The sequence below is a fragment of the Anarhichas minor genome, unplaced genomic scaffold (genome assembly GCF_050575085.1).
Source record: "Anarhichas minor isolate MPS153535 unplaced genomic scaffold, ASM5057508v1 ptg000040l, whole genome shotgun sequence".
NCBI lineage: Eukaryota > Metazoa > Chordata > Actinopteri > Perciformes > Anarhichadidae > Anarhichas > Anarhichas minor.
This window is the reverse complement of record NW_027466486.1, coordinates 656,229-683,876: the sequence shown is the minus strand read 5'-3', so window position 1 is coordinate 683,876 and position 27,648 is coordinate 656,229. Positions and strand designations below refer to the sequence as shown.

The window sequence follows — 27,648 nt, the reverse complement described above, 5'->3', positions numbered from 1 at the left end:
CTTTTGAGCTTCTTGTAAAACTCACTTTAACGTGTTTCTCTGATTATTCTAATTTTAATAATTTAATAAAAATATGTTTACGGAACGTTAGATGTATTTATATGGTTTGTTAATATGTTCGACGGTAACAGATACATCTTTGTAGCTATTTCACTTGAATCAGCAGCTTCATTCACTACAAGTTTATCTGGTAAATATTTTTAATACTTTCATTATATATAATAATTCATTGTCTTTTATCTTTGTTTCTATTTCTTGGCTTTGTTGAACTTCTTCAGATTTATAATTGTACTCTTAAAAACGAAATCTGTATTTTCAGTTTTCATGTCTCTGAAGCACTTTTTCTGTATAAAAAAGATTATTATTATTATTATTATCTTTGCAGAGCCGCGTCACATCAACATGAAGAAGAAGAAGACGATGAGGTCTCAGGTCTCAGACAAGTGTGAGTGATCGACTGTTAACTGTCACCTCTTCTTCTTTTTCTTCTGCTTCTGTTTCTTCTTCATCTTCATCTTCTTCTGTTTCTTTGTCTTCTGCTTCTGCTTCTTCTTCATCTTCTTCTGTTTCTTCTTCTTCTTCTGTTTCATTTTAAAGCAGTCATCCATAAGTGTTGTGGCTCCTCCATCTTCTGGATGTCTATTTGTTGTCTTCGCATGTGTGAAAAGATGTGAATGTTCCTGAATGTTCTTCATGTGTGTGAACATTGAAAATGTAAAAGATTAAACTCAGTAATTTATGAGGAACCGTGTGTGAAAGAAGCTTCGTATTTAAATGTGATCACCAGTATACTATGATAATACGATGATAATACTTTCTGTGTGTTCAGGTTGTGCTCTCTGCAGGCTCAGTGATGATGACCCGGCCATGTTTGGGGAGAAAGTGACTCTCAAAGAGCACAAACTCTCCGTCCACTACTTCTGTTTGGTGAGTCTGTGTTTTAATGATCTGAAGCTCTTCACACAGACCTGTTGGTACTCCTGAGGTATCAACAGGTTCTGATGGAGGTCTGGAGGTTGTGATGGAGGTCTGGAGGTTGTGAAAGAGGTCTGGATGTTGTGATGGAGGTCTGGAGGTTGTGAAAGAGGTCTGGAGGTTGTGATGGAGGTCGTAATAGAGGTCTGGAGGTTGTGAAGGAGTGATTTAGGTTGTGATGGAGGTCTGGAGGTTGTGATGGAGGTCTGGAGGTTGTGAAAGAGGTCTGGAGGTTCTGATGGAGGTCTGGATGTTGTGATGAAGGTCTGGAGAATCTGATGGAGGTCTGGAGGTCGTAATAGAGGTCTGAAGGTCCTGATGGAGGTCTGGAGGTTGTGAAGGAGTGATTTCGGTTGTGATGGAGGTCTGGAGGTTGTAATGGATGTCTGGAGGTTGTGATGGAGGTCTGGCTGTTGTGATGGAGGTCTGGAGGGTGTGAAAGAGTGATATAGGTTGTGATGGAGGTCTGGAGGTGTAATGGAGGTCTAGAGGTGTGATGGGGGTCTGGTGTGATACTTTGTTCTCCTGTGTTGTGTCTCAGCTGACATCTTGTGGAGTTTACCAGCGAGGAGAAGAGGACGAGGGCGTCTTCGGTTTCCTGGTGGACGACATCAAACAGGAGATCCGCCGCTCGGCTCGACTGGTGAGAGATTAAAGAGATCTTTATCTTATTTATCTCTGTATGTTTACTCTTTGTTCACTGTGTGTTTACTCTTCGTTTACTGTGTGCTTACTCTTTGTTTACTGTTTATTTACGTGTGTTCCAGATGTGCAGCGGCTGTAAGCGGAAGGGAGCGTGTGTCGGCTGTAACGTCAGAAGCTGCAGGAGGACGGTTCACTTCCCCTGTGGGAGGAAACGCAGCTTCATCTCTCAGTTTACGGGACTCTTCCCGTGAGTGAACACAGGAAACACCTTTGTTCTATTACTATCATTGCTAGCATTGACAGCATTACTAGCATTGATAGCATTGATAGCACTGATGACCTCTGACCTCCACCGGTTTACGTGGTCGCCCTGTCTCTCTGTATCCAGGTCTTACTGTCCAGACCACAGTCCTACTCAGTCTCTGTGTGGTGGTCTAGACCTCAGTCTGCCTCAGACCTGCTCCGTCTGTCTGGACCCCATCGATCCGGTCCTGAGCTACTCCGTCCTCAAATGTCCGTCCTGCCACTCCAGCTGGTTCCACAGAGACTGTGTGCAGGTCTGTTTTATTTTGTTATGTTCACCAGCCGTAAAGGTGTGGAGTCATAGTGGTGCCATCATAAAAAGAATAAATCATAAAATAATATTAAGAAGAACAGACAAAATAATTCATAAGCAGATAACACAATGTGGGAATATAAAGATGCATTTATTTATGTATATATATATAATATGTGTCTGTCTGTCTCTGTCTGTCTGTCTGTCTCTCTGTGTGTCTCTCTCTCTGTCTGTCTGTCTGTCTGTGTCTCAGCGTCAGGCCCACAGCGCCGGCCTCTTCTTCTTCAGATGTACTCTCTGTAGCAACAAGGAGAGCTTCCAGGAGGAGATGCTGAGGATGGGAATCTACATCCCAGAGAGGTAACGTGGTCATGTGATCACACCTGAACTCTACAACAGTAGGCAATGACCACAGAAGGCAAGGGATTGTGGGGAAAAATGAGGCTACATCCACACTAGTACGGAGGTTTAAAACCCCAAAAATCAGAGGCGTTTGAAGGCGCTACAGACGGCGTGTTAGTTTGAGAACTCCGGGGTTTTGTCTTAGTGTGGACGAACAGAAACAGAGACCTTTAAAACGATGCTCGTACATCCACACGAATACGTTTTAGTTTTTAAAAACGCGGTATTATTGTGGATGAAGCTTAAAGCAGGAGACCTCTTTTTTCAATTTCTTCTCGTCTGCAGAGATGCATCATGGGAGTTGGAGACCAACGCGTACTCAGAGCTGCTGGAGGTTTATGCGCGCTGCGACGCTCTCACCTGCCTCTGCAACAACGGGCGAACGCACTCTGCCAAGACGGGGTATTTAAGTTCTGATGTTCCTGTTTTCATTCACGATGTTAGACTCACACACTGTTTACCTGCAGTGGTGGAGAACTATGTTAAGAATGTAACTAGCTCCCCCTACAGGCTGCAGGGGTCATTACAGACACCATCCTGATCCTGCACATCGAGGCTGACAATCTTTCATTCAATTAATCTATTAAATTGACATATTAATGTAAAAAAGCAACAAAAAGAAAACTCACTAAGATGTGTAGCTAACTAAATAATCCACATTTCTTTATTGTTCTTGTTTGTAAACAAATAGTCTTGTTTTGAGTTCTAAAGTCTTTCAAATTAAAATGATCTTTCATTGATCATCCTGTTCTTCTAGAAGCATTCTCTGCACATCTGTCAGAGGAAGTGTTGCATTGTGGGTACTAGGCACCAGGTGTATGTCTGGTTCTGCTGCTTCATCGTTGATCCGGTTTGTAAACTAACTGGAGCAGCACACACAGTGTGTGACCATGTTGTTGTTGTTGTTGTTTGTTTCAGTTGGTTCGAGGTGATTCGCTGCCGGCTCTGTGGCTCCAGAGGGAGTCACAGGAAGTGTTCTGGGTTGAAGTCGGACACCAGAGACTGGGCCTGCAGCGACTGCACACAGGCGACTGATGGAAGAGGTCTGAGTCTCTGATGGACCCACTGTAGTTTATTAATTATGAATCACTGGTGGGAACCGGATCAGGTCTAGATCCTCATATAACGTCTGTGCTCGTTTCCTCCAGCCTCCCTGGTTTCATCTCCTCGGGGAGGACAGAGGAGGAGTCTGCTGTCCAAACGCCACCTGTCCCCCATCCACTCCTCCGTCGTCTGTAAGAGGTACACGAACCTAACTCACCTCTCCTCCGTCGGCTGTAAGAGGTACGCGAACCTAACGCACCTCTCCTCCGTCGGCTGTAAGAGGTACACGAACCTAACGCACCTCTCCTCCGTCGGCTGTAAGAGGTACGCGAACCTAACGCACCTCTCCTCCGTCGGCTGTAAGAGGTACGCGAACCTAACGCACGCACCTCTCCTCCGTCGGCTGTAAGAGGTGCGCGAACCTAACGCACCTCTCCTCCGTCGGCTGTAACGCACCGTTGATTAACCGGGTGATGTTCCAGGTGTTTGTTGTCATGATGAATGGTCCTTTGATTGACAGCTACGTGACTCCTCCCTCTCTCAGGCCGGCGTTACCTGTTGGATCCGGATCACCTGAAGAGATCCTGCAGGCTCTGGGCCCTCAGCTCGGTCCCCTCAGCATGCAGGTGGAGGTGGATGGGGACCAGGCTCTGTCTGCAGGGGTGGAGCTTGTGAGGAGTCCCGACTTTGACCCCACACGCACTCTGTCCGTCCGGTGAGCGGACGACAAACGCACCTTTTTATTTTTCAGTGACCTTAGTCTCCACCCGGTTATTAATCAACGTGTTTTACTCCTCTGAACATTTTCTTTCGTCTCTTCTCATTGGCTCCGTCCAGGTTCAAAGACGACCAGCTGACTGCGTTTCCCAGCAGCCTCCGGGACAGCGACACGGCCAGGCACTACTTCCTGAAGCTGCTGGTGCAGCAGATCCAGAACTCTGTGGTGTTCGAGGGTCCAGACGGATCCAAGAACCTGGCGCTGGACTCCCAGGGTATGGATCTTTCATTTTTCCGATGGTCCTTGAACACATCATGTATGACCAACACTTAACACAAAGAAAGCAACCGAAACAAAGTGTCAAAACACTTTATTCTTCATGTTCTCATTATAAATCTCTCCTCTAATAAAGCGTTTTCTTTAACCAGGGGAGGGGAGGCTGGAAACATGTTAATAGTTTAATATTTATAACACGTAGAGTCTCAGTTTATTTATCCAACATTGGGAACATGTTGGATATTTAGATTATATTGTTTTACATCTTTTGTAAAATAAGTACAGGCTTTTGTTCTGTTCAACAAAAGATTTCACTGAATGTTCACCATCGAACCTAAAACTACTTTATTTTATTTATTTCATCTATTTAAAGGATACATTTGTTTCTCCTCTTGTTTCCTCTCCTCTCTTCTCTTGTTTCTTCTCCTCCTCTCTTCTCTTGTTTCCTCTTCTCTTGTTTCTTCTCCTCCTCTCTTCTCTTGTTTCCTCTCTCCTCCTCTCTTCTCTTGTTTCTTCTCCTCCTCTCTTCTCTTGTTTCCTCTTCTCTTGTTTCTTCTCCTCCTCTCTTCTCTTGTTTCTTCTCCTCCTCTCTTCTCTTGTTTCCTCTCTCCTCCTCTCCTCAGTTGGGAGGAGCTCTATCTCGCTGCAGTTATCAAAGATATTAAACTTGCCTTTCTTTATTTTTAATGATTGATTTCATCATAACTGTGTTGTGCACTAAAGACTTGTTCTAGTTATCTCTACTTCTAGTCATGATGGTTCTGTAGAGGAGCAGGACTTTTATTTTGAAGGCCCCATGAGCCCCGTGGTTGGTTCATGGCGCTGTGTTCTGTCTGCAGCTGTGAGGGAGGACCTGTACTTCGACGTGGGCTGCCTGCTGGCTCTCTCTCTGGCTCACGGTGGTCCTCCTGTGGGCTTCTTCTCCCGCGCTCTCTACCAGTGTCTCTTCAACCACCCGGCCAACCGCCCGCTCTCCCTCACGCACATGACCCCTGACACGCACGTCACCCGCCGGGTCAGCCGGGTGAGTTATGCTTTACACACAGCACAGGCTGCTCACCAGCCAAAGGTTTAATGATTGTTGCTGGTTTCAGATGGCGGAGGCGGAGTCTGTGGATGAGCTGCAGGAAGTCATGGCGGCGAGTTGGGAGTTCCTGGAGTTGGCCGGCTGCAACCGACCAATTGGCAGCCTGGAGGAGAGAGAGGCTCTGGTGGAGGATGTGGTCGGCTTCACCATGATCACCAGGATGCAGCTTCCACTGCAGAGGTACGCCGACTTCTCTTGAGACTCTGATCCCTCCAACTAGTTATTCATTATTATTTGTAATGTTTTGTCTCCTGCAGGTTTCGGGCCGGTCTGCAGACGCTGGGTGTCTTTGATCAGGTGACTTAAAGACGTATTAACCCATCTGTGCTTCTTCCTGTGTCTGTTTAACCCACAATGCATCAGTGCAAAATCTGCTTCAAATCTGACGTCTCATTTAATCAGTAAATGAAAATGTTCCGTTCTTCAGTGATGATCGCTGTGAATATTATGAGAGAAAGATGTGACGTGATGTTAAATACTAAACCAGTACACAGACCTGAACCCTGTTAAACGTGGTCCAGGTGCAGCTCTACCCGTCGCTCTTCTGTCACGTCTTCTGCTCGGCTCGTCTGTCGGCTCAGACGCTCGCTCACATCTTCAGCGTCCTCGTCTCCCAGCAGGAGGACAGACGCAGCAGAGAGACGCCCGTCTGCAGCTTCTGGACACGCTTCCTGCTGGACTGTGAAGGTGAGACAGGATCCACTCGGGGTCCAGGATCCAGGATCCACTCAGGGTCCTGAACTTCAAGTCTGGACTCGGGTTCCTGAGTGGATCCTGGACCCAGGACCTCAGAGAGGTTTAAATGTAAACGTCTCCACAGCAACAGAAGCTTTGGTTTTGTTCACCATCGAACCAAAAACTACTTTATTTTATTTTATTTTATTTTATTTATTTAAAGGATGGAAATACATTTCTCTCCTCTCTTCTCTCTTGTTCCCTCTCCTCTCCTCCCATCTTGTTTCCTCTCCCCTCTCTCCTCACTCTGCTCTCCTCTCCTCAGTTGGGAGGAGCTCTATCTCCTTGCAAGACCTCCTTCGTTTCTCCACAGGAGGTGAGGAGCTCCCAGCAGCCGGCCTCCTCCCTTCTCCCTCCATCTCCTTCCTCCATCCCGTAAAGCGAGGAGGAGGAGGAGGAGGAGGAGGAGGAGGAGGAGGAGGAGGAGGGAGGATGAGACTGAGGATGAGGAGGGAGGAGTTGTTGAGGGACAAAGATCTCTTCCCTCAGAGCGAGCCCGACTCCAGACGCCTCCTCCTGCCCGTCTCCTCCTCATACGAGGCCTTCAAGAGCTCCATGGAGCAGGCAGTCAGCCACCACATGCACCTCCTCCTCACAGCCAGCTAGAGGAGGAGGAGGAGATGAAGATGAAGAGTCAAATGATTTTAAAAAATCTGAAACTTTGAATTCATAAAACAATACAAACTTTTTTTTTTTTCCTGCGATGTGATGTCGTGAAATATTCTCTGCATCATGTTTTGTAAATTGATAAATATCTTTTATGTTTTATGACTTTACAACTTTTATCTTCGGAGTTACTTTTGATTCTTATATTTTTATTGTACATAGTTTTAAGTTTTTAATGAGGAGCGCACCGTCAGCTGATACAGAGAACCAATCAGAGAGCAGCGTTTTATTATTGATCTGTGTGAACAGACTGGAATCATTGATCAGACTCTAACACTATGAGATATATTATATATTATATATATATATCCTGATATCAGTGTCGGTGCGTCCCTTCTGTTGTTTCTTGTTCTGATGAGATTTTCCGTATGTTTGTGTTGTTGTTTTTTGTTTTCTGAGAAATGAAAATGTAAAGATCCTGATTGGATCAGATTCTGAGGAACATTTATTATTATTTGTTCTCTCGTGTTGTTTGAAGACTTCACATCGCTGCCTCCTGATTGGCTCGAATCCCAAATTATAAAATGTTTTCAGTTTCAAACTAGACTTGAAACCACAGGATCCTCACAATATGTGTCTTATTAATACCCTCATTTAATAACTTTAACTAATTACCTTAGCGGTAATAAGGCACTTTGTATATATGTATATATCTATATTAGTGGATGCTTCTCATTTGATTTGGTATATTTTAAGGATTGTTTTTCTTTAACAATAACTATAAATATGCGCATAATCCGTCAGAAATACTGTGATATATTTTATATATTATAACCTTAAAACTACGTCCTTAACGGTAAATTCTGGAAGATTTACAGTAACAATGAAGTGCTGCAGTGTAGAATCATTTAGGTTTGTACAGGATCAGTTATAAAGTGTTTTTAATATCTTCATAATAATTTGTTCACTTCCTGATTATCACTTTATTTTTTTGTCATTTTCTTCAACTTTCTTGTTTTCTGTGTTTTCTTCATGTTTTAAACTTTTATCTTTAATGTGGATCATAAATACATTTATTAAACTTTAAAGAACTGAACTCAACATCTCTGACTCACATTATGAATATAATGTGTAGTTATATCCAATAGGAACATTTAATTATAATAAAGTTCTTTACTTGATTGAACCAAAAATTAAAACATTTCAGGAAGCAAATAAAATCAGAATTAGTTCAAAATACAATAAAATATCCAACAACCTGCATGTTTTTCTTTTTATACATATCTGAAGTGCAAAATGACTTGAAGCATATGAGGAATTAGCTTCAGTGTTTTAGTGCATAACAATAAACAGTCAAAAAAACATTAAATAGCAAAATTGAGGATCAAAATATAATAAAAAATATGTACATGAAGTTTTCAGATTCTTTCCTGCACTGTGAAAAAGTAAAATATAATACATATACATATATATATGTATTATATTTTATATATATTATTGATGATTAATGTCAAAATAGTGCTAATATAAACAACTTAATAAACTGTTTTGTAGTTTAATTTATAAGAATGCGTAATCATTTTAGAACTGATAATATGTGAAAGTATAAAGTAGAGTCAAGAAAGTCAAATCAGTTGTTTGTCCATGTTTAAACCAGCAGAGTGAGACCTCTTCGATTATTTCCTTATTGTTTGTCTCTGGAGAAACCAGCAGAGTGAGACCTCTTTAATTATTTCCTTATTGTTTGTCTCTGGAGAAACCAGCAGAGTGAGCCCTAATTGCATTTCTCTCCTCTTTGCCTCTCTTGCCACGTCATCAGACGCTCTGTCACCACCAACAACATCCAACATGGCGGCGTCCGTCCGGGAGAAGCAGACAGGTTGGTTCAAACTGATCTTATTCTTCATTTAACGGTTATTTTTCAGGGGCCGACAGCGACGGTAACCGCTGGCGGAGAGTTTAAACGACCCACAGCGAGTCAGACCGGAAGAGGTTGATCCGGGACTATAGCTGAAGCTAACCAGCTAAGGCTAGCTTTAAGGTGCCGCTCGTTGAGCAGATACACTGATTTCATCTCATCAAACATCTCTTTGACATTTACATTAATGAACTCACTAGACTGTCATCTAGTTAAATGAAGAGTTAACCAGGAGCGTAGCTTGTTGGCTAACTAGCTAGGTGAAGCTAGCCTGTTTCTACCGGTGAAGAAATCATTCAGCGTAGTGTCTTCAGATGTAAAACTAACTGAGTCAGGACTACAGGACTCTCAGTGAGGTCAAGGTTAATTTACTGTCGTTATACAACACAGGGCTGTAGTCCAGACAGAGCGAACATAGGGCTCAGGGAACAGAGGGAACATAGAGCTGAGGGACAGAAGGAACACATAGGACAGAGGGCTGAGGGAACACATTGGGCTGAGGGAAGAGGGAATATAGGGCTGAGGGAACAAATAGGACAGAGGGAACATAGGACAGAGGAGACGAAGAGGGAACACACGGGACAGAGGGAACACACAGGACAGAGATAGATTCTCGTAGATAACATGAGGACCCTCTGAAGGATCAGTAGTTTATCCACACGTTGTTTTTCTCTGTTTCTACAGTCGCTCTGAAGCGGATGCTGAACTTCAACGCGCCTCCTCTGAAGAACACAGTAGCTGAGCCAGTATGGAAGGTAACAAACACTCTGTCTCATTAAGTTAAGTACTATGTAGTTCAACTTTTTATTTAAGAGTACTAAGTTATTACTGTGTGTGTGTGTTCAGGTGTTGATATACGACAGGTTTGGTCAGGACATCATCTCCCCTCTGCTGTCCGTCAAAGAGCTGAGAGACATGGGCATCACGCTGCACCTGTAAGAGACTCACCTGTTCACAATAACACCAAGTTAAATCTCTTCATCAGCTCGGTCCTCACAAAGATAGAAAAGCTTGTTTGTAGGTTTAAGTATTACATTTACTTTGTGTGTTTGTTTTTTTTTCAGTCTGCTTCACTCGGACAGAGATCCGATCCCAGATGTTCCAGCCATCTACTTCATCATGCCCACAGAGGAGAACATTGACAGGATATGCCAGGTAGACACAGACAGACAGACAGACGCAATCAAAATAATTAGTCCGTCTCACTTGCGTGTTTCACCTGTCTGTCTCACTTGCATGTCTCACCTGTCTGTCTCACTTGCATGTCTCACCTGTCTGTCTCACAATTGGGGCGGCCGTGGCTCACTGGGTAGAGAGGGTCGTCCGGCAACCGCAAGGTCGGTGGTTCGATCCTTGGCTGCTACATGTCCTGTGCCGAAGTGTCCCTGAGCAAGACACTGAACTGCTCCCCGGGTGCTTCTCAGCAGCCCACTGCTCCCAATAAGCTAGGGATGGGTTAAATGCAGAGGACAAATTTTGTATATGTGTATACAAGTTTATTGTATGTGACTTAAAACTTAAAAACGTGCGTGTCTCACCTGTCTGTCTCACTTGCGTGTCTCACCTGTCCTCTCACTACAGGCACAAGAACATCATGAAAAACATTTTTTTGACAAATCAACCAGCAGTGAATATTAAAGACTTTATTGTTGTAAACATAACTGTTGCTGCTCCATTAACAATATTTACATATATTTTAAATATAAATTCTAATCCTGTTCTGAATTTATTTGTTTTAAAAATTCTACAAAAACAATAATTTCATTAGGAATAAGAGCAGAGTATTGATAAGAGCAGCTCATAGTAGTACTAACGTCCTCTCTCTGCCTGAAGGCCACCATAGTTTGTAAAAGGGGAGGGGCTTAGCTGAGGGATATTTAATTAGATGCAATCTGCAGCTTCACCACTAGAGGCCACTAAATCTCACACACTGTCCCTTTAAGAGCTGTGAAACACTCTAAAGCCATGTCGGCCAATCACACAAAGAAGAAGATGAAGATTTGTGGCCAATCAGAAGCCTGAAAGACGCCGTTAGCAGAAGGCCACCTAGGTGAATTAGTGATAATAATTAATAATAATGATTTCTTTTTGGTTAAGGACCTGAGGAACCAGCTGTACGAGTCCTACTTCCTCAACTTCATCTCGGCCATCAGCAGAAGTAAACTGGAGGACGTCGCAAGCGCCGCTCTGGCCGCTAACGCTGTCGCCCAAGTCACCAAGGTTAGCATGGTTAGCATGGTTACTCTGTATTATCTGACACCATCAGAGTATTATTATCATTATTATTATGTTGGAGCGCCAGAGATCCTCAGAGTTAGAGCTCACAACTATATTTATATCTATGAATTCTGTGTGTGTTTGTGTCTCAGGTGTATGATCAGTACCTGAACTTCATCACTCTGGAAGACGACATGTTTACCCTCTGCCATCTAAACAAGGAGCTCATCTCCTACCATGGTAATACACACACACACACACACACACACACACACACACACACACACACACACACAGAGCTCCAAAACACAAAGGATTATGGGTAGAGTGAGGTGGAATAAAAAGCCATTATTCAAACATTACTACAACTCTGTCCAATAAACAAGCTGCACCTGAGTCATGTGACCTTTTCTTTACTCCTGAATGGCTCCCGATTGGTCCATTTGAATCCAGTTGAACCCAAACAAACTACAGACAACATTAGTCCGTCTCACCTGTCCGTCTCCTCTGTCTCACTTATTTGTCTCACCTTTGTTTCTGACCTGCATGTCTCCCCTGCAGCCATCAACAGAGCAGACCTCCAGGACACGGACATGGAGGCCATCATGGACACCATCGTGGACAGTCTGTTCTGTTTCTTCGTCACTCTGGGTGAGTTAGTGTCTCTCTTGGTGAGCTAGTGTCTCTCTTGGTGAGCTAGAGTCTCTCTGGGTGAGCTAGAGTCTCTCTGGGTGAGCTAGAGTTTGGTTCCTACCAATGTTTGGTGACGAATAAAGAAGCACCCTGATTTCTCTATTTGACCCTTTTGAGTTATTGAACAAATGATTGAACTATGATTTAATTATATGTTTAGATTAGAGCAGCTTTCTACCACAAAGACATAACGCATCATCAGGTTTCATAAAGAACAAACTAACTTATCTCAGGCAGAAATTAACCTTTTCTCAGTGTAGTTTCTGTCCACCAGGGGGAGCTGTTCCCTCACTGTCACACTGATTCTCCTGGTTTAAAGTCTTTCTTCTTATACAGGTTTATGGATGATGTGACTGTATTTAAAGGGTTGTTGTTGTTTTGTTTCTTCTTCTATAGGTTTATGGATGATATGACTGTATTTAAAGGGTTGTTGTTGTTGTCTTGTTTCTTCTTCAGGTGCGGTGCCGATTATTCGTTGTCCCCGTGGAAACGCAGCAGAGATGGTCGCCGTGGTGAGTTCACGCTGACCTCAGTCGATCTGATTGGTTCAATGATGTCGGAACAAAAACTCTGATACAAGCAGACATGTTTGTAGTTTTTACACCTTTGTCTCCACCAAACTAACATTCAGTTTAAACTAGGAAATGTTATCAAGTACTCCTCCTCCAAATGTTTTGATATATAACTTATTGATCTTATTATTGTTGTTTGATGATGTGATGATATTTACGTTCCCTTTATAACACTTTAGCTTTCAAATGTATCAATTACTAATTTATGGTAAAATGGCATCAATATGACGAAGCGCCTTCATTTTATCTGCTACTTCATTTAAATGAAGTAGCATTTAACTTCCTTTCTAATAAACAGTTTATCAATGCAATTTTCAGAAACTGTACTATATATATATATATATATATTATAATATGATTTATTTATTATATATTATAATATATATTATATTAAAATTAGTGCTGGGCAACGATTACAATTTTTAATCGCGATTAATCTGCAAACCTATCTACGTCATGTTTTTATGTTTGTTAAATTCTCAGTAGCGATAACTAAATGATGCTTATTATACATATTACAAACAAAACACTTTAAAAACTCTGAAAAATAATTTAAATTAATCATTGCTTTTTTGGTATTTTGGTCAGACACATATGCAACGCTGATTACCGTGTAATATGTGTGGTATTTGTTATAAATGTGCGTTGGTTGATAGAGGGTGAGAGGAAGCGAGAGTGAGTATGTGGAGGGACCGACGGTGACGGAGTGTCGGAGGGGTTCCGGACCCGGGGGGGGGGGGAGAAGGGAGAGACGCCACACAAACAGCTGTTCACCGCTCGCTGCTCGGTTCTTGTGTTAAAAATGTCCGCTTAATAATAAAAAAAAAACTGCGTTAACGTGCGATAAAATAATTGTCGGCGTTAATTAATTTACGCGTTAACTTGCCCAGCACCAATTAAAATATATATTATAATATATATATATAAATAATATAATATATTATATTATATTATAATATATATTTTAATATAATATATATTATTTATATTTGTAGAAGTTGGACAAGAAGCTCCGTGAGAACCTGCGGGACGCCAGAAACAGTCTCTTCACCGGAGACAACATGGCCGCCGGACAGTTCAGGTAAACAGTGTGGGGGTCATGGGGAAACTCCACTTCCCATAGTGCAGTGCTCTCTGTGTGTGATGATGTAATGATTCTCCTCTCCAGTTTCCAGAGGCCTCTGTTCGTCCTGGCCGACCGTAACGTGGACTTGGCCACGCCCCTCCACCACACTTGGACCTATCAGGCGCTGATCCACGACGTCCTGGTGAGCTGTCAATCATACACATTAAAATGTTATAAATAACTGCGACCAAAGGGTTTTTACAAACACTGACTCACATTTAGTTTATCTGTCTGACTTCCTGTCTGTGTCTCTCAGCTCCAATCCCATTGGCTCCTACTGCAAACCTCCTAAAACAGCTGGTCTTTGTAGTTTTTAATCAAACAAACAGGAGGAAATAGAGACTTTGGGGTCTATTTTCTGCGGTGGATTAATCCACATGTTGTGCATTAGTGAGTACTCGTTAGGAGACCCACTCACAGCTGGTTAGAGTTCAACATGAAGATTTATTTTGACTTTATTTTAGAAAACTGAGACAGAAACATTGACCAGTTCCTCTTTCAAGACCTTTAACCTTTAACACAAACATGAAGCAGATGCTCCTGTTTGGAGTTTCAAAGGTACACACACACACACACACGCACACACGCAGAGCCAGAGCGCTGTCAGCTGCTGAGGTTACTGATGACAGCACAGGAATGTGGAGCTCCATGGATGTGTTACGTAACACGTCATCAGTCTCTGACACACACACTCTTACTGGCACCAGCAGAGTAAATCCGGCACAGTTAAAGGTTTAATAATATGTAACGTTTCCTCATTAAAACGTCTATAAATGAGCAGACCTGTGTTAAATATGTTGTTGAGTTGTGTTCTTAGTTTATCACAAATGTTTCCAACACTTTTCACACCAGACACATCTGTAATTGAATCCATATAAAGGTTTCATTCTTTCACCTTTCAGGACAAATTGTCCTTCAGAGGAACAAAATTCAGCTGGTTAATAATTCTACTGACTATTACCAATGTTTGAGACGTTAAAACATCGATATGATGCACTACATAAACAAATATATCATCAGGATCCACACATTCTTTTTGTTTTTGGGCCCTGATACAGGTTATTTATGACTGGATATCTGCTGGTACCAAGTCTCCTCTGATACATAAGAATATTTACATCAACATACATAAACCAGTCGTTGAGAGAAACGTGTTGCTGCATCAGAGTCATGAAAATAAAACTTGAAGATGTTTTGGAAACGGGTGACTACTTTGGATAACTTTCCTCCATCTTTTTGATTTACTTTTTAACGTCTGGTCCAGAATCCAGACCCTGGTCTGGTGTCTGTTATGGCCCCTTTATGCCAGCTTTCTGTATCTCTCTCTCCGTCTGTCTTTCTGTCTGTCTTTCTCTTTCTCTCTCTCTCTGTCTGTCTGTGTCTGTCTCTCTCTCTCTCTGTCTCTCTTTCTGTCTGTCTTTCTCTTTCTCTTTCTCTCTGTCTGTGTCTGTCTCTCTTTCTCTCTCCTATAAACTAGTCCAGAGTCTGAACTCACCCGTCTACCGCCCAGCAGGACTCTCATCCCTGGTCTGTTCCCATGATAACAGTGATATTTTGATCCACTGTAGTGTCTTCGGTCTGGACCTCGTCCCAGATATCCTGCACACTGCGGCGCTCTCTGGGCTTCAATCTGTTGGTGTCGGATCTGGTTTTATTTTCATTAGCTGTCTGAGGATCTCCTCCAGGTCTTTAGGGCTGTAAACTGAAGTTAATTAGATGACGTCTTTGGTTTTTATTTGTGTTTTTTTTACTTTGGATTCAGTGCGTTTAATAAGACTTAAAGAGCAGGTTTAGGTCATTAAACGCAGGAAAAACAAGTAATAACACAGAGAAGGGCATCAGCTGTGGGTTTATGAACCAAAACAACCACTACAGCCAACCTTTATGGATGTGTGTGTTTTGTAGGACTACCAGCTGAACAAGGTGGTGATGGAGGAGGGGTTGGGGGCGGAGCCATCTCCCGCCGGCGCCAGACCAAAGAAGAAGAACAGAAAGACCTATGACCTGACTGCTGCCGACAAGTTCTGGCAGAAACACAAGGGCAGGTGAGTTCTTTAAATGAGGCTTTAATTATTGGGTCCTTATCAATTCATCCGGTAATAACAAGTGTTTCATCCAATTCCAGACAGTTTTACTCTACATTTGTACATTTGGTTTTTGCACCTTTATCAATAATCTTTGTTTATATTTTGTTTTCATTTGCACTCTGTCCCTCAGAATATAAATAAAGTTCTATCTTATCATAAAGTAGCTAAAACTCATGTGCTCAAGAAAATAATAATTCATAGAAAAAGACAATTTTAGCCCTCGAAGAGCTGCTGTCTTTGTTCAAAAGCAAATGTTTCATATTTGTGTCTTTTAGAAACCCAAATAAAAATGTTCATGCTAACATTCACGTCCTTGAGTACATTTAAGTGTGTTTTTTTAAATGTCTGTGTGTTTCTTTCACACCTTGACAATGATTATTTCTTACCAGCATTAACTGTCTTATCTCCATATTAATGTAGGGCGCCTCAGCAGAGATGGGCGAGACTGTGGCTAAGTGGATAGCAGGGCCGTCTTTCAATCAGAGGGTCGGTGGTTCGAACCCCGGCTCTGCTAGTCGTACGTCGATGTGTCCTTGAGCAGGACACTTAACCCCAAAATTGCTCCCGTAGCTGTGCCTACGGTGTAGAAATGTGATAGAATCTGATCTGAATTGTAAGTCGCTTTGGATAAAAGCGTCTGCTAAATGACTGTAATGTAATGTAATGTTGATGGCTAACGTTAGCTAAACAAAGGGAAAATGCTAATTTAGTTCATTTTCAAACGGAGTAACGAGTATAAAGGTCCGGATTTACAGCTGGCTAACATTAGCCCTAATGACTATTATTAAATATAATTCGTATCAGTTTCTGGTTGGTTAGTTATTGATAACACAAATGCTCTATTACAATTCATGTAGGATGGTACCGGCTTGGCACCAATGTGGGTTCAGTTCCCTCTTGAGTAGGTTCTCTGGGTCTGGGGTTAGGGTCTGTTTGGCTCCACCCCATTTTGGATTTGGTCAGATTGTTCTTGTGTCCGTTTGAAAAAGGTCTGACTGTCTGCGGGTCCCTTTCGGATCAGGAGAATATTGAAAATTTGTCTTCACCTCATGCTCAGTTTGACATTCGATCAAAAATTCTCGCACCCTGAAACATTTCTAATTTGTGTAGTTGTGATTAATCAACACACATAAAGATTATTCTATGTACAAAAAGACACAATTATCCCATAATAGGCATTAAGTGCAGCTAACAACATCATAAGTTAAATCTATATGCTGATGATATCTTATTGTACTTGACGAACTCTTTTGTCCAACCGGAGTGTTGATGTTTTGGACAAACCCTTCAGGTTTCGATGTTGATGCATGTTTTTAAAGTCAGAAGCTCATTTATTGGTTTGGTCTTGTTGTGTTTCAGTCCATTCCCAGAGGTGGCGGAGTCGGTCCAGGAGGAGCTGGACACTTACAGAGCCCAGGAGGACGAGGTCAAACGCCTGAAGTGCATCATGGTGAGACGCACACATCATGGTAGTCAATGTGGTCAACAAATGGCTTGTAGTTAACAGAGGTCAGAGGTCACATTTGAGTCACAAATCGGTCGTTTTCGGGGTTCAATGTTGACATCCGAGTCAGTGAAGTCAGGTTCAAGTCCCCGAGTTAATGTGTCCAAGTCTTTAAAGGTGATATTTAAACCCTCAAGAGCTTTTCAGAGTCCCTGAAGTCATGTCCAAGTCATCAAGACAATGTCCAAGCCTCTAAAGGTGATATCGGAACTTTAAAGAGCTTTTCAGCCCTAGGGGTCACTTTTTAGTCCCTGAGTCCAACTCGTCAAGTTGGTTCCAGTTGATCCCAGTTCGGTATTGTTTGCTCATGTTGTTTTGTGTCTGCAGGGTTTAGAGGGAGAAGATGAAGGAGCCATCAGCATGCTGTCAGACAACACAGCCAAGCTCACCTCTGCTGTCAGGTACTGATCACCACAGAGTAGTTATTTTACCATTAGATTACACTTGCATGTCTTTAAAGAGAACAGACTCTCTATACGTCTCTGGTGTCGACCTGTCAATCACCGTGTAGCCCCGCCCTAAAGCATACCCTGCTTTATGGTCTGTTTGACTCTAAATGGACCATAATCTACTAAATGAACATCATGCTGTATTGAAGAAGACTTGAAACTAGAGATTGAGACCATAAACTCATGTTTACAATGTTTACTGAGGTAATAAATCAAGAGAGAAGTAGTCATTTTCTCATAGACTTCTATACAACCAGAGGAGTCGCCCCCTGGTGGACACTAGAGATAATGCAGGTTTTAAAACATGAAGCTTTGACTTCATTCAGCAGAACCTTTACAATCTTTAGTTTCTTTTATAAAACTACCAAGATCAAGTTTTATAGGGCCAAAGGAACAGAAAGATATTTTTATGAGAAACAAAAACCACTGTTGAAGGTCAAATCAGGTCTTAAAGCTGTGCAGAGAGAATTACTTCATTTCCTCTTTGAACAGCCTGTTAAAAATAGCATTGAATAGCTCTGTTTTTGTGGAAAATGTGACTTCCAGTAAGTTTCCCTTCAACAAATCCCCAAACAAACATCCATCAGACCACGCTGTGCCTGAGAATCCCTCTTTTTTTTAACTTCTTTTCCCCCCTCAGTGAAAACCTTCTCTGGTTCATCAATAAGGACAGATGAGCTCAGAGCCAGGGAACATCTGTTCAGATTTGTGTTTGTGTTTTCCACCATCACAACATCTGTAACCATGAAACTGTGATAGAGACTCAAAACAACCTGCTGCTCAAATAATTAAATTTAACTGTAAAAGGGGATTTACAGACGTGTTTGTGGTGACTTGTTGTGTGTTGGAGTTTTCTTATCGTGGCCCTGAGATCATTTTCTAAGTCTGATCTAAATACTTTTCTCTCCTCTGAATGCATTTTTTTGGCTCCTGTCACATTTCTCTCTCTGTGGTCTTGATTTTCCCTTCAAAATAAAAGTCCTGCTCCTCTATAGAAACAGAACCATCATGACTAGAAGTAGAGAGAACTAGAACATGTCTTCAGTGCAGAATAAGAGTTATAATGACATCAATCATTAAAAATAAAAAAACGCCCCTCTCTCCTCTCTGCTCTGTGTTCACTTCCTGAAGTTCAGTCAGAGTTTCTCTGATTTGTTGTCACATGACTGTTGGTCTCAGATGAATCAATCATGACTTCATAGTTTCACTGAGGAGCTCACAATTTAATGTTTTTACACAATCTGGTTAAAGTGAACGCTTTATTAGTGGAGAGATTTATAATGAGAACATGAAGAATAAAATGTTTTTGATGAAATATGATTTTAAGCTTAGTTTCTGACTGAAGCGCTCATCACACATGTGTTCAAGGACCTATAACGTTTTATTTTAGCAACTATGAAAGGTGTAGTTTTGGCGATTGTTTGAAGGAGCTGAAAACCAATGCCTGTTTCACTTCTGCCTCTTGTGGCCAAAATGAGTGTTACAACAACTGTTTCACAGATGGATAAAATACTTTATCCTGACAAAACCCTTTTTTTCACCTGTTCTTAAGACATAAACACAGTAAAGAAAACTATTTAGATCAGACTAAGGAAATTGATCAACAGAATTCATATTCTTCCCGCTCTGGGCTTCCGTAGATTTGGCTCCAGATGAAAGTGTTGAGGTGTTTGTTAGAAGTTGCTCTTGTGTTGCAGCTCTCTGCCTGAGCTGCTGGAGAAGAAGAGGCTGATCGACCTGCACACCAATGTGGCCACGGCCGTCCTCGACCACATCAAGGTACCACACGCTGCCGACCAATCACACGGCTCCATTCCATTACATGGGTTCATCATTACTGACCTCAGCCAACAGCCAGTTCCAGCAGTACTAGTACACGATGTATACAGCAGTACTAGTACACGATATATACAGCAGTACTAGTACATGATGTATCCAGCAGGATTAGTATACAATGTATACAGCAGTATTAGTACAGATTATAAAGCAGTATTAGCACACAGTTTATACAGTAGTATTAGTACACAGTTTATACATTAGTATTAGTACACAGTTTATACAGTAATATTAGTGCACAGTTTATACAGTAGTATTAGCACACAGTTTATATAGTAGTATTAGTACACAGTTTATACAGTAACTTGATGCTGTTTGTGTCTTCAGAGCCGTAAACTGGACGTTTACTTTGAGTACGAAGAGAAACTGATGAGCAAGTCAACTTTAGACAAATCTCTGCTGGACATCATCAGTGACCCCGACGGTACACACACACACACACACACACACACACACACATATATATATACACACACACACACACACAGTCTTGTACTTTATTTAATTTATACAATTTATAAATTAAATGTATTTAATTTCAGTAAAATAACAAATTAAAGTGTCTTTAAATGTTTGGGTTTATCAGCCGGAACCCCCGAAGACAAAATGAGACTTTTCCTCATCTACTACATCACTGCTCAGCAGGCTCCTTCAGAGGTAACACACACACATACATACATACATACATACATACATACATACATCCATACACACACACACACACACACACACACACACACACACACACACACACACACACACACACACACACACACACACACACACACACACACACACACACACACACATATATGAATGAACACCCTGCAGCCAATCAGAATCCAGTATTCACCCAGACCATGGTGTACAATAATATAAAGCATACTTTGATTTATATTCAGTATTAATTATCTCAATATGCAAAGTTACTGAAGTTCTCAAACATGTAGTGGAGTAGAAGTGTATGGTATACAGTGGAAATACTCAGAGTACCTCAAAAGTGTAGTTACATATATAACTACAGTAAACGGTATAACTAATAATATCACTGAGTAAAAGTACAGCTTCTTTTTGTTAACATCCAAATATTTTGCGTGATGAGGAACGTGTTTTCATTTCAATTCAGTTCCACTTTGTATTCTCCAAAAATGTGAGTGTGTCCAAACCGCTGCTGTGACGGATGTGTTCAGAAGTGGCTTACTGGAGCTGTCATTGTGTAATGAACTGGGACCACAGACCAGTGTGAGTCACTGAAACCAGCGACTGAACCACAACCGGAGCCACTTGGCTCTTGTGTCTCAATTGTTCTGGTGGTTGGTTGGGTGCTTAGGTGGTTGGTTGGTTGGTTAGGTGGTTGGTTGGGTGCTTAAATGGTTGGGTGGTTGGTTAGTCGGTTGGGTGGTGAGGTGGTTGGTTGGTTAGTTGGGTGGGTTGGTTGGTTAGGTGTTTGGTTAGGTGGTTGGGTTGGTCAGGTGAAAGGGTGGCTTGGTTAGGTGGTCGGGGTTGGGTGGCTTGGTTAGGTGGTCGGGGTTGGGTGGCTTGGTTAGGTGGTCGGGGTTGGGTGGCTTGGTTAGGTGGTCGGGGTTGGGTGGCTTGGTTGGGTGGTTGGTTGGTTAGGTGGTTGGTTAGGTGGTTGGGTTGATCAGGTGAAAGGGTGGCTTGAAACAACAGATACAACAGAAATCAGCCCACATGAACACGAGGACAATCGGATGCATCTTGCTGATCTGAGAAGCTTCAGACTCTGGTGGTTTCACCTCGGTGGATGTGGAGACTCGGTTTATTTCTGATATTCTTCTTCAGATTTGTTTTGTTGGAATCAAACAAACTAAGAGTCACTCTGCATCTCAGAAGACAGACCTCCAGTTCTTCCCGTGGGTTTTGGCAGAAGGTATAAATGGATTAAACAGATGTAAAAACCCCATAACACTGATCGATGGACTCATTTTGGACCGTGCTTCTTCTTCTTGGCTCTAGGTTCATTATGAGCCGTCATGATAGAACAAAGATGATTGAAACCAAGCTCCTCGAGACTCGGTTAGACCTGGATCAGGTCTGGTTTGGCAGAAAACGCCTCCCATCCTTTATGAAGTGACAGCGACTGTGATTGTTATTAGTTTCAGTTTGCTGCTAAAGATCTAATGGACCAGGAGGTCAGTCTTAGTGGTGGAACGGATGGAGTAATGGTTTAATAACACAGATTAACGTTAACCATCACAGTGTAAATATAGTTTTACCGTTAACCATCAGAGTGTAAATAAAGTTTTAACGTTAACCATCAGAGTGTAAATAAAGTTTTACTAACTCAGTAGAACATGTGTTTCTAGTCTCTGATCTGTGATCATGTTTCATTGTAAACAACCAATCAGTGTTTAAACCAACAGGAGGAGAGCTAGTAACGTTAGGTGCACCGCTAACAGCTAACCAACGGAGGTTCACTTCAGTTACATTATGATGCCTTCAGGCTCTGCTCAGTGAACATGAGTACTGGCTGAAGGTACATTATAACGTTATCATGATGTGTTCATGTGTAATCTGTAAAATGTAGTTTTGGTGATAAACTTGAATAAATCCAGTAGTTTGAAGGAGAGGTTTTCACATGAACATAAAATATATATTAGAGATGAATTATGAACTGTTTAACTTCCTAACACGAGCTCTAAGCACATTATTATACATCATTAATAATAATAATGACAATAAAATAAAATATTTAATTTCCTTATCTTTTGAATTGTGTGTTTTATGAAGAAAAAAACACCATAAATTACTATAACAAAGTAAAAGTATAACATTTAGTATTTTTGATGGTTTACTGACTTCAGAACGTTGAAATCATTTTTGAGACAGTGACGAAAACAAGAAATCTGGATCCTTGTAGACCAGCTGCTATAAGAAAATAAAACAATAAAAAGTAACTTCTTTAGCATGTTTTGACAATGTTTGCACTCATTCCCATGAACTCCAGAAAGTATTTGAATCAATCATGACCAGAGAACTTCAGCCCCAAAGGTTCAGAAGCAGTCATCAGTGGCTCCAGGAGAGTTCTGCTGGTCCACCTGCAGAACTAATCAGAACAATCCAGCTCCGTTAGTCAGTGACATCAGCTTTTGGGACGGAGAGGTTTTCACTCAGATACACATCTCAGCTTTTCCTCCATTTGACTTGGTAAACATAGCGTGAATGTTAGCATGCTAACAAGCTAATATGCTAAACATTACGTACCATAAATCGTGCTCGGGATGTCTCTTCTTCCACAGACGGACTGCTTGTCTCTTATATATTCAGCTTGTTAGGACGCTGCTGTGATTTTAAGAGTTTCTCTCTTTCAGATCGTGATGTTAAGTGTTTGATCTCTTCTTGTTACTTGATTTGTGTTTCAGTCTGACTTGGATCAGTATAAGACGGCTCTGTTGGACGCAGGCTGCGACCTTTCACCTCTCAACTACATCAAGCAGTGGAAGTAAGTCTGTGTTGTTTTAACTTTTATATTTGTGAACCAGACTCCATTGAAACAACTGGATTTATGTCCTATAGTCGTATAAAACCTCAGCTAGAAGAGAGCAGGTGACAGTAACGAGTCGTCTCACTTCTGAAGAATTCATTATAAATGAATTAAGTCATGTTTCTGATGTGAATGAAAGTGTTGAGTCATTCTGGTTTCCTCTCATCTTTTCCAGGGCGTTTACCAAGATGGCCGCCACCCCGGCTAACTATGGCAACAGTGGAGTCAAACCCATGGGGTAAAAAAAAAAAACAGTTTAACACTCTTTAACAGTAGATTTTTAGATCACATCCCTTTTTAATTTTTAAAACCTTCATGTTTTTATTTCTTATTTCATGACTTGTGAAATCAGTTTTTTTATATCGTCTGTTTTAGTCCCATTTCGATTTCATCACTTTTAAATAACAAACACTCGGTTACCTGTTTATTAACTCAACAGTCCTTCATTTACATCCTAACGTTCTTCACGCTTTCTCAGCTCTTTTCTTACAATAACACTTCTGTTAGAACGCTTGTTTTGTGAATGGAGTTTGGATCCTTTAGTGCTAAGCTATGCTAACATTGTAGCTGCCCCATCAACCCTTTAAATAACGTTGCCTCAGCGTAAATACGGCTGCGACATTATTGTATGTACCATAGACAGTCTGATTTATACATTATTATATATACACATAGTTTTGTCTGGTCTGTGTACTAATACGAGGTATCATACTTTTTATGTCAACGTGAGCACAATGTGACGGATGAAAGCAGTTGAAGTGTTTGTTGGTCAATAAATGAAAGTTAAAATTAGCTGAAGCGTTAATTGAATCTCTAAAAACACGTCATCACCTTGTAACTAGTAGGTTTTACAGTATAATATTAGTAGTAGTAGTAGTGGAAGTGTTGGTGGTACTCTTTGTAGTACCAGAGACATTAGCAGATGGTTTACAGGAATATCAGTATTAAATATCGAAACAGGACTTTTGTTCAGAATACCAGATTAACCCTCTCCTCCTCTCCCTCCTCATCCTCCTCCCCAGTCTGTTCTCCAGAGTGATGAACAGTGGTTCCCAGCTGGTGATGGAGGGAGTGAAGAACCTGGTGCTCAAACAACATGTGAGTGAACTGATGGATGAGTTTGTGGCTCCGATGCTTCACAGCCTGAAGGACTCGTTAGATGTTTGATGATGTTTTAAAGAGTCACACAAACTAACAGACCAGAGACTCCTGAGTTCTGAGGTCAAATCACTGCTTTTATGAATGAAGTCTGGTGTTTGAAGAGAGCAGAGATGAGAGCAGGAAGGTAAACATCCTAAATATAGCTGATATACTTTCTTTAAGGCGTCTAAAATACTACAGAAGAACATCACTTTACTCCAGCTGTTACAGTCCGGCTCTAACGACATAGAAGAGAAGCACACGTGAGGGATTAACTCAAAGAAGGTAGTTTAACAAATGTAACAAAATACAAATTCTAACAAGTGATATAAAATATACAACAAATCAAAAGTCTAAATATAAACTCAGTAAACTGAACTGATATTGAGATCTATATTTTCTCCAGACCTGATATGGAAATATGATTTAAAACTAGTGAAATTATTCAAATGAAATTGATAAAATGGTCAATATAACGTTAGGAAATTCATAAAATACAATGAAAAACATATTTTGTGTAAATAGTTTTTCACCCATCTTTTCTTAGATTACACAGGTGTGATTTAGATGGACTCTGGTTTTTAGTCAGCAAAACCTGTGATTTACATTTTTCTATTAGTTCAGGTGTTTTGAAGTGTCTGTCTGAGGCACACAGAGATGAACCGCTGTGGACGTATTTTAGCCAAATAGAACTACAAACGAACCGAACCACCAGCTACTCTAAAGTCACTGTTTTGTTGACATTAAACCGGTGAAAGTGTTCTAAATATAGCGTCATTCAAACTGATATTGATTCTATTTGGTGAAAAAAGGTTTTCTCAGCTACTTTAAAAACAGGTGACATTATTTTTTTATTATTAAGTGTTTGTTGTTGTAATACTCATTCTGTCCACAAGAGGCACCACTACCTCGTGCTCTTAATGAAAATGTTTAAAAGAATAAACACGATGTACATGTGTTGTGTGTTACGTTTGGTAAATAAGAACATGAGGTAGTGGTGCACTTCAGCCTCGTGTGGACAGAATGAGCATTACAACAACCAGAAAGGCTTCCGTACTGATTTAATCTGACACCGAAACACATGATCTGTGTTCCAGAACCTCCCCGTCACTCGGATCCTGGACAACCTGATGGAGATGAAGTCCAACCCTGTGAGTTTGTTTCTCTTCTCTCACTCGTCTTATTATTTATTTTTACTTTTTAACTTCCATATTTTACTAACATTTAGCCGGCGGAGTCTGGTGTTACTCTGTGTGTTACTTTATCGTTTAGCTCTCAGCTCATTGGTTCAGACTGTTTCATCGTTCAGCTGGTCTCTGTAGCTTTTAATCAGACAAGCAAACTGTGATGAGTTGAGACTATTTTATATCCCACATACAGTGATGAAGAGATTATATCACCAACACACACACACACACACACACAGAGACACACACACACACACACACAGAGACACACACAGAGACACACACTGCAGGTTTCTCAGTGTCTACAGTTACAGACGACCAACAAAGATCCTGTTGTTGTGAACCTGGAGGAGGAGACAGGACTGGGATGAAGATGAAAGAAATAGAAGAGCACATTCTTGTGTGTGTGTGTGTGTGTGTGTGTGTGTGTGTGTGTGTGTGTGTGTGTGTGTGTGTGTGTGTGTGTGTGTGTGTGTGTGTGTGTGTGTGTGTGTGTGTGTGTGTGTGTGTGTGTGTGTGTGTGTGTGTGTGTGTGTGTGTGTGTGTGAGAGAGAGAGATGATTCTTGCCGTAATCAAGCAGCCTCAGTCTGTATACATCAAATAAACCATGGAGACAGTTTATATGATGTATATATACATATTTATCATATAAACTGTCAGAACCAGCTGACGGTGTTTTTAACTGTAGAGACGCTGCTTGTTTCAGATCCAGAACAAATGAATCAGCAGTTTGTCTCTTTGATCTTTCAGGAAACAGACGACTATCGATACTTTGACCCAAAGATGCTGCGAGGCAGCGAGAGGTACCACTCTGACTGATCTTTATCATCTGTTGTCTAACTCTCAGTAACTTCTAGAGAGTTGAGTAATGTCTCTTCTTCTTCTTCTTCTTCAGCTCCATTCCAAGGAACAAGAACCCGTTTCAGGAGGTGAGTTCAGTCAGTTATTATTTAATTCATCTTCACATACAAGCTTTACCGTTTATCTCCTGACGAGTGTCGACTGTTGTTGGGTCATAACTAATCAATAATTATAATAATGTAAATGTTAACAATGTCCTTACCTTTGTAAAACTAATAGACGTTAATAATAGAAAACAAACCAGAAAAGTTACATTGAAAGATCATAATTAAATCATAATTAAATAGTTTGTCTGCTGTCAATATCTGTTAAAATGTCCAATAATTCTTTCTTTAAGATAAATACATAACATAAATAAAACAATAAAAACAAAGATTTGGTTATGAAAGAAATGTGAGCATGAAAGGTTCAGAGTTGAGAAACAGACTTGCAGTGCATGATGGGTAATGTTGTTGTAACAGTGTGGATGTGTTTCAGGCCATCGTGTTCGTGGTGGGAGGAGGAAACTACATCGAGTACCAGAACCTGGTGGACTACGCCAAGGTACTGTAGTACTGCTAGTACTACTGCAAGATACTCAGATTATTCTGTGTACAATTAGTTAGAAATGTGTCACGTCTGTTATTATGAAGTTGATCAGACGTCTCTGGTGTCGACCTGTCAATCACTGTGTAGCCCCGCCCTAAAGCATCCCCTGCTTTATGGTCTGTTTGACTCTAAATGGAGCATAATGTACTAAATGAACATCATGCTGTATTGAAGAAGACTTGAAACTAGAGATTGAGACCATAAACTCATGTTTACAATGTTTACTGAGGTAATAAATCAAGAGAGAAGTAGAGTCATTTTCTCATAGACTTCTATACAACCAGAGGAGTCGCCCCCTGGTGGACACTAGAGAGAATGCAGCTTTAACACATGAAGCATCTTCTCTTTAAAGAACTGGAGGTTGATGACTCGGTGAATTAGTTTTGTTTACCTTCACAGACTCTGTTCTGTGTTTTCAGGTCAAACAGGGAAAGAAGGTCGTTTATGGCTGCAGTGAACTCTCCAACGCTGCTCAGTTCACCAAACAGGTGAGACGCAACACCTGTCCTCTTTATCACCCGTCCTCCCGTCGCTCACCTGTCTTGTACTCAGTCCACCCTCTGACCTCTTCCTTTGTCTCCACAGCTCTCCCAGCTCGGTCAGAAGTGACGACCCCACCGATAATGTGAATCTCTCTCTCCGTCTCTGACCTCTTTATTCCAGATATTTTGTATTAAACTCTTCTTCTGTAAAAAAAAAATGGACTAAACACTTCCTGTCTTCATTGTGATTTCTGTCTCTTCCACTCAGCACTAATAAAGTTAAATAAAAACAGTCTCGGCCTCTTTCTCCGTCTTTCCCACGAAGCTAGATGGTTGAAGAACTGATTTCAGGTGATTCAGAATCAACGTGACGTCTTTCTTCTTCATCTGTTTGTATGTTTTTGGAGTTAGTTTGTGAGCTCTCTAACTTCACCTGTA

At 41.2% G+C, this 27,648-nt stretch overlaps 2 protein-coding genes across 4 annotated transcripts; both read left to right on the top strand.

Annotated features, from left to right (window-relative positions):
• Positions 1 to 402: 402 nt before the first annotated feature.
• g2e3 (G2/M-phase specific E3 ubiquitin protein ligase) lies at positions 403 to 8,125 on the top strand. The gene is made up of 16 exons (XM_076108019.1): positions 403 to 445; positions 830 to 927; positions 1,517 to 1,618; positions 1,743 to 1,867; positions 2,009 to 2,177; positions 2,430 to 2,536; positions 2,864 to 2,980; positions 3,497 to 3,621; positions 3,727 to 3,862; positions 4,167 to 4,337; positions 4,460 to 4,614; positions 5,456 to 5,640; positions 5,711 to 5,883; positions 5,961 to 6,000; positions 6,225 to 6,390; positions 6,704 to 8,125. Exons 1-16 carry the CDS (start codon positions 403 to 405, stop codon positions 7,042 to 7,044), a joined length of 2,253 nt encoding a protein of 750 aa, XP_075964134.1. The 3' UTR covers positions 7,045 to 8,125.
• Positions 8,126 to 8,800: 675 nt separating this feature from the next.
• On the top strand, positions 8,801 to 27,503 carry scfd1 (sec1 family domain containing 1). Of its 3 annotated transcripts, none has more exons than XM_076108212.1 (25): positions 8,801 to 8,923; positions 9,647 to 9,717; positions 9,809 to 9,897; positions 10,027 to 10,117; positions 11,060 to 11,182; positions 11,332 to 11,419; positions 11,741 to 11,830; positions 12,329 to 12,384; positions 13,440 to 13,525; positions 13,613 to 13,712; positions 15,476 to 15,615; positions 17,017 to 17,107; positions 17,489 to 17,562; positions 19,308 to 19,389; positions 19,774 to 19,870; positions 20,033 to 20,103; positions 22,830 to 22,909; positions 23,127 to 23,189; positions 23,974 to 24,049; positions 25,189 to 25,242; positions 26,030 to 26,082; positions 26,175 to 26,208; positions 26,618 to 26,683; positions 27,148 to 27,216; positions 27,314 to 27,503. In XM_076108212.1, the coding sequence occupies exons 1-25, from the start codon at positions 8,893 to 8,895 to the stop codon at positions 27,335 to 27,337; spliced, it is 1,899 nt and encodes a 632-aa protein (XP_075964327.1). In that variant the 5' UTR covers positions 8,801 to 8,892; the 3' UTR covers positions 27,338 to 27,503. The 3 variants fall into 3 exon arrangements, with proteins under 3 accessions (XP_075964327.1, XP_075964328.1, XP_075964329.1); XM_076108213.1 differs by having other exon boundaries at positions 26,602 to 26,683; XM_076108214.1 differs by lacking the exon at positions 8,801 to 8,923 and adding an exon at positions 8,947 to 9,085.
• Positions 27,504 to 27,648: the final 145 nt, after the last annotated feature.

Excerpts from the sequence above, each read along its gene's own strand:
- g2e3 (XM_076108019.1), top strand. The coding sequence starts at position 403 with ATGAAGAAGAAGAAGACGATGAGGTCTCAGGTCTCAGACAAGT. Across the intron at positions 1,619-1,742 it reads TCCGCCGCTCGGCTCGACTG|ATGTGCAGCGGCTGTAAGCG; the intron begins GTGAGAGATTAA and ends CGTGTGTTCCAG. Across the intron at positions 3,863-4,166 it reads TCCTCCGTCGGCTGTAAGAG|GCCGGCGTTACCTGTTGGAT; the intron begins GTACGCGAACCT and ends TCCCTCTCTCAG.
- scfd1 (XM_076108212.1), top strand. The coding sequence starts at position 8,893 with ATGGCGGCGTCCGTCCGGGAGAAGCAGACAG. Across the intron at positions 17,108-17,488 it reads AACGCCTGAAGTGCATCATG|GGTTTAGAGGGAGAAGATGA; the intron begins GTGAGACGCACA and ends TTGTGTCTGCAG. Across the intron at positions 22,910-23,126 it reads AACTACATCAAGCAGTGGAA|GGCGTTTACCAAGATGGCCG; the intron begins GTAAGTCTGTGT and ends CATCTTTTCCAG.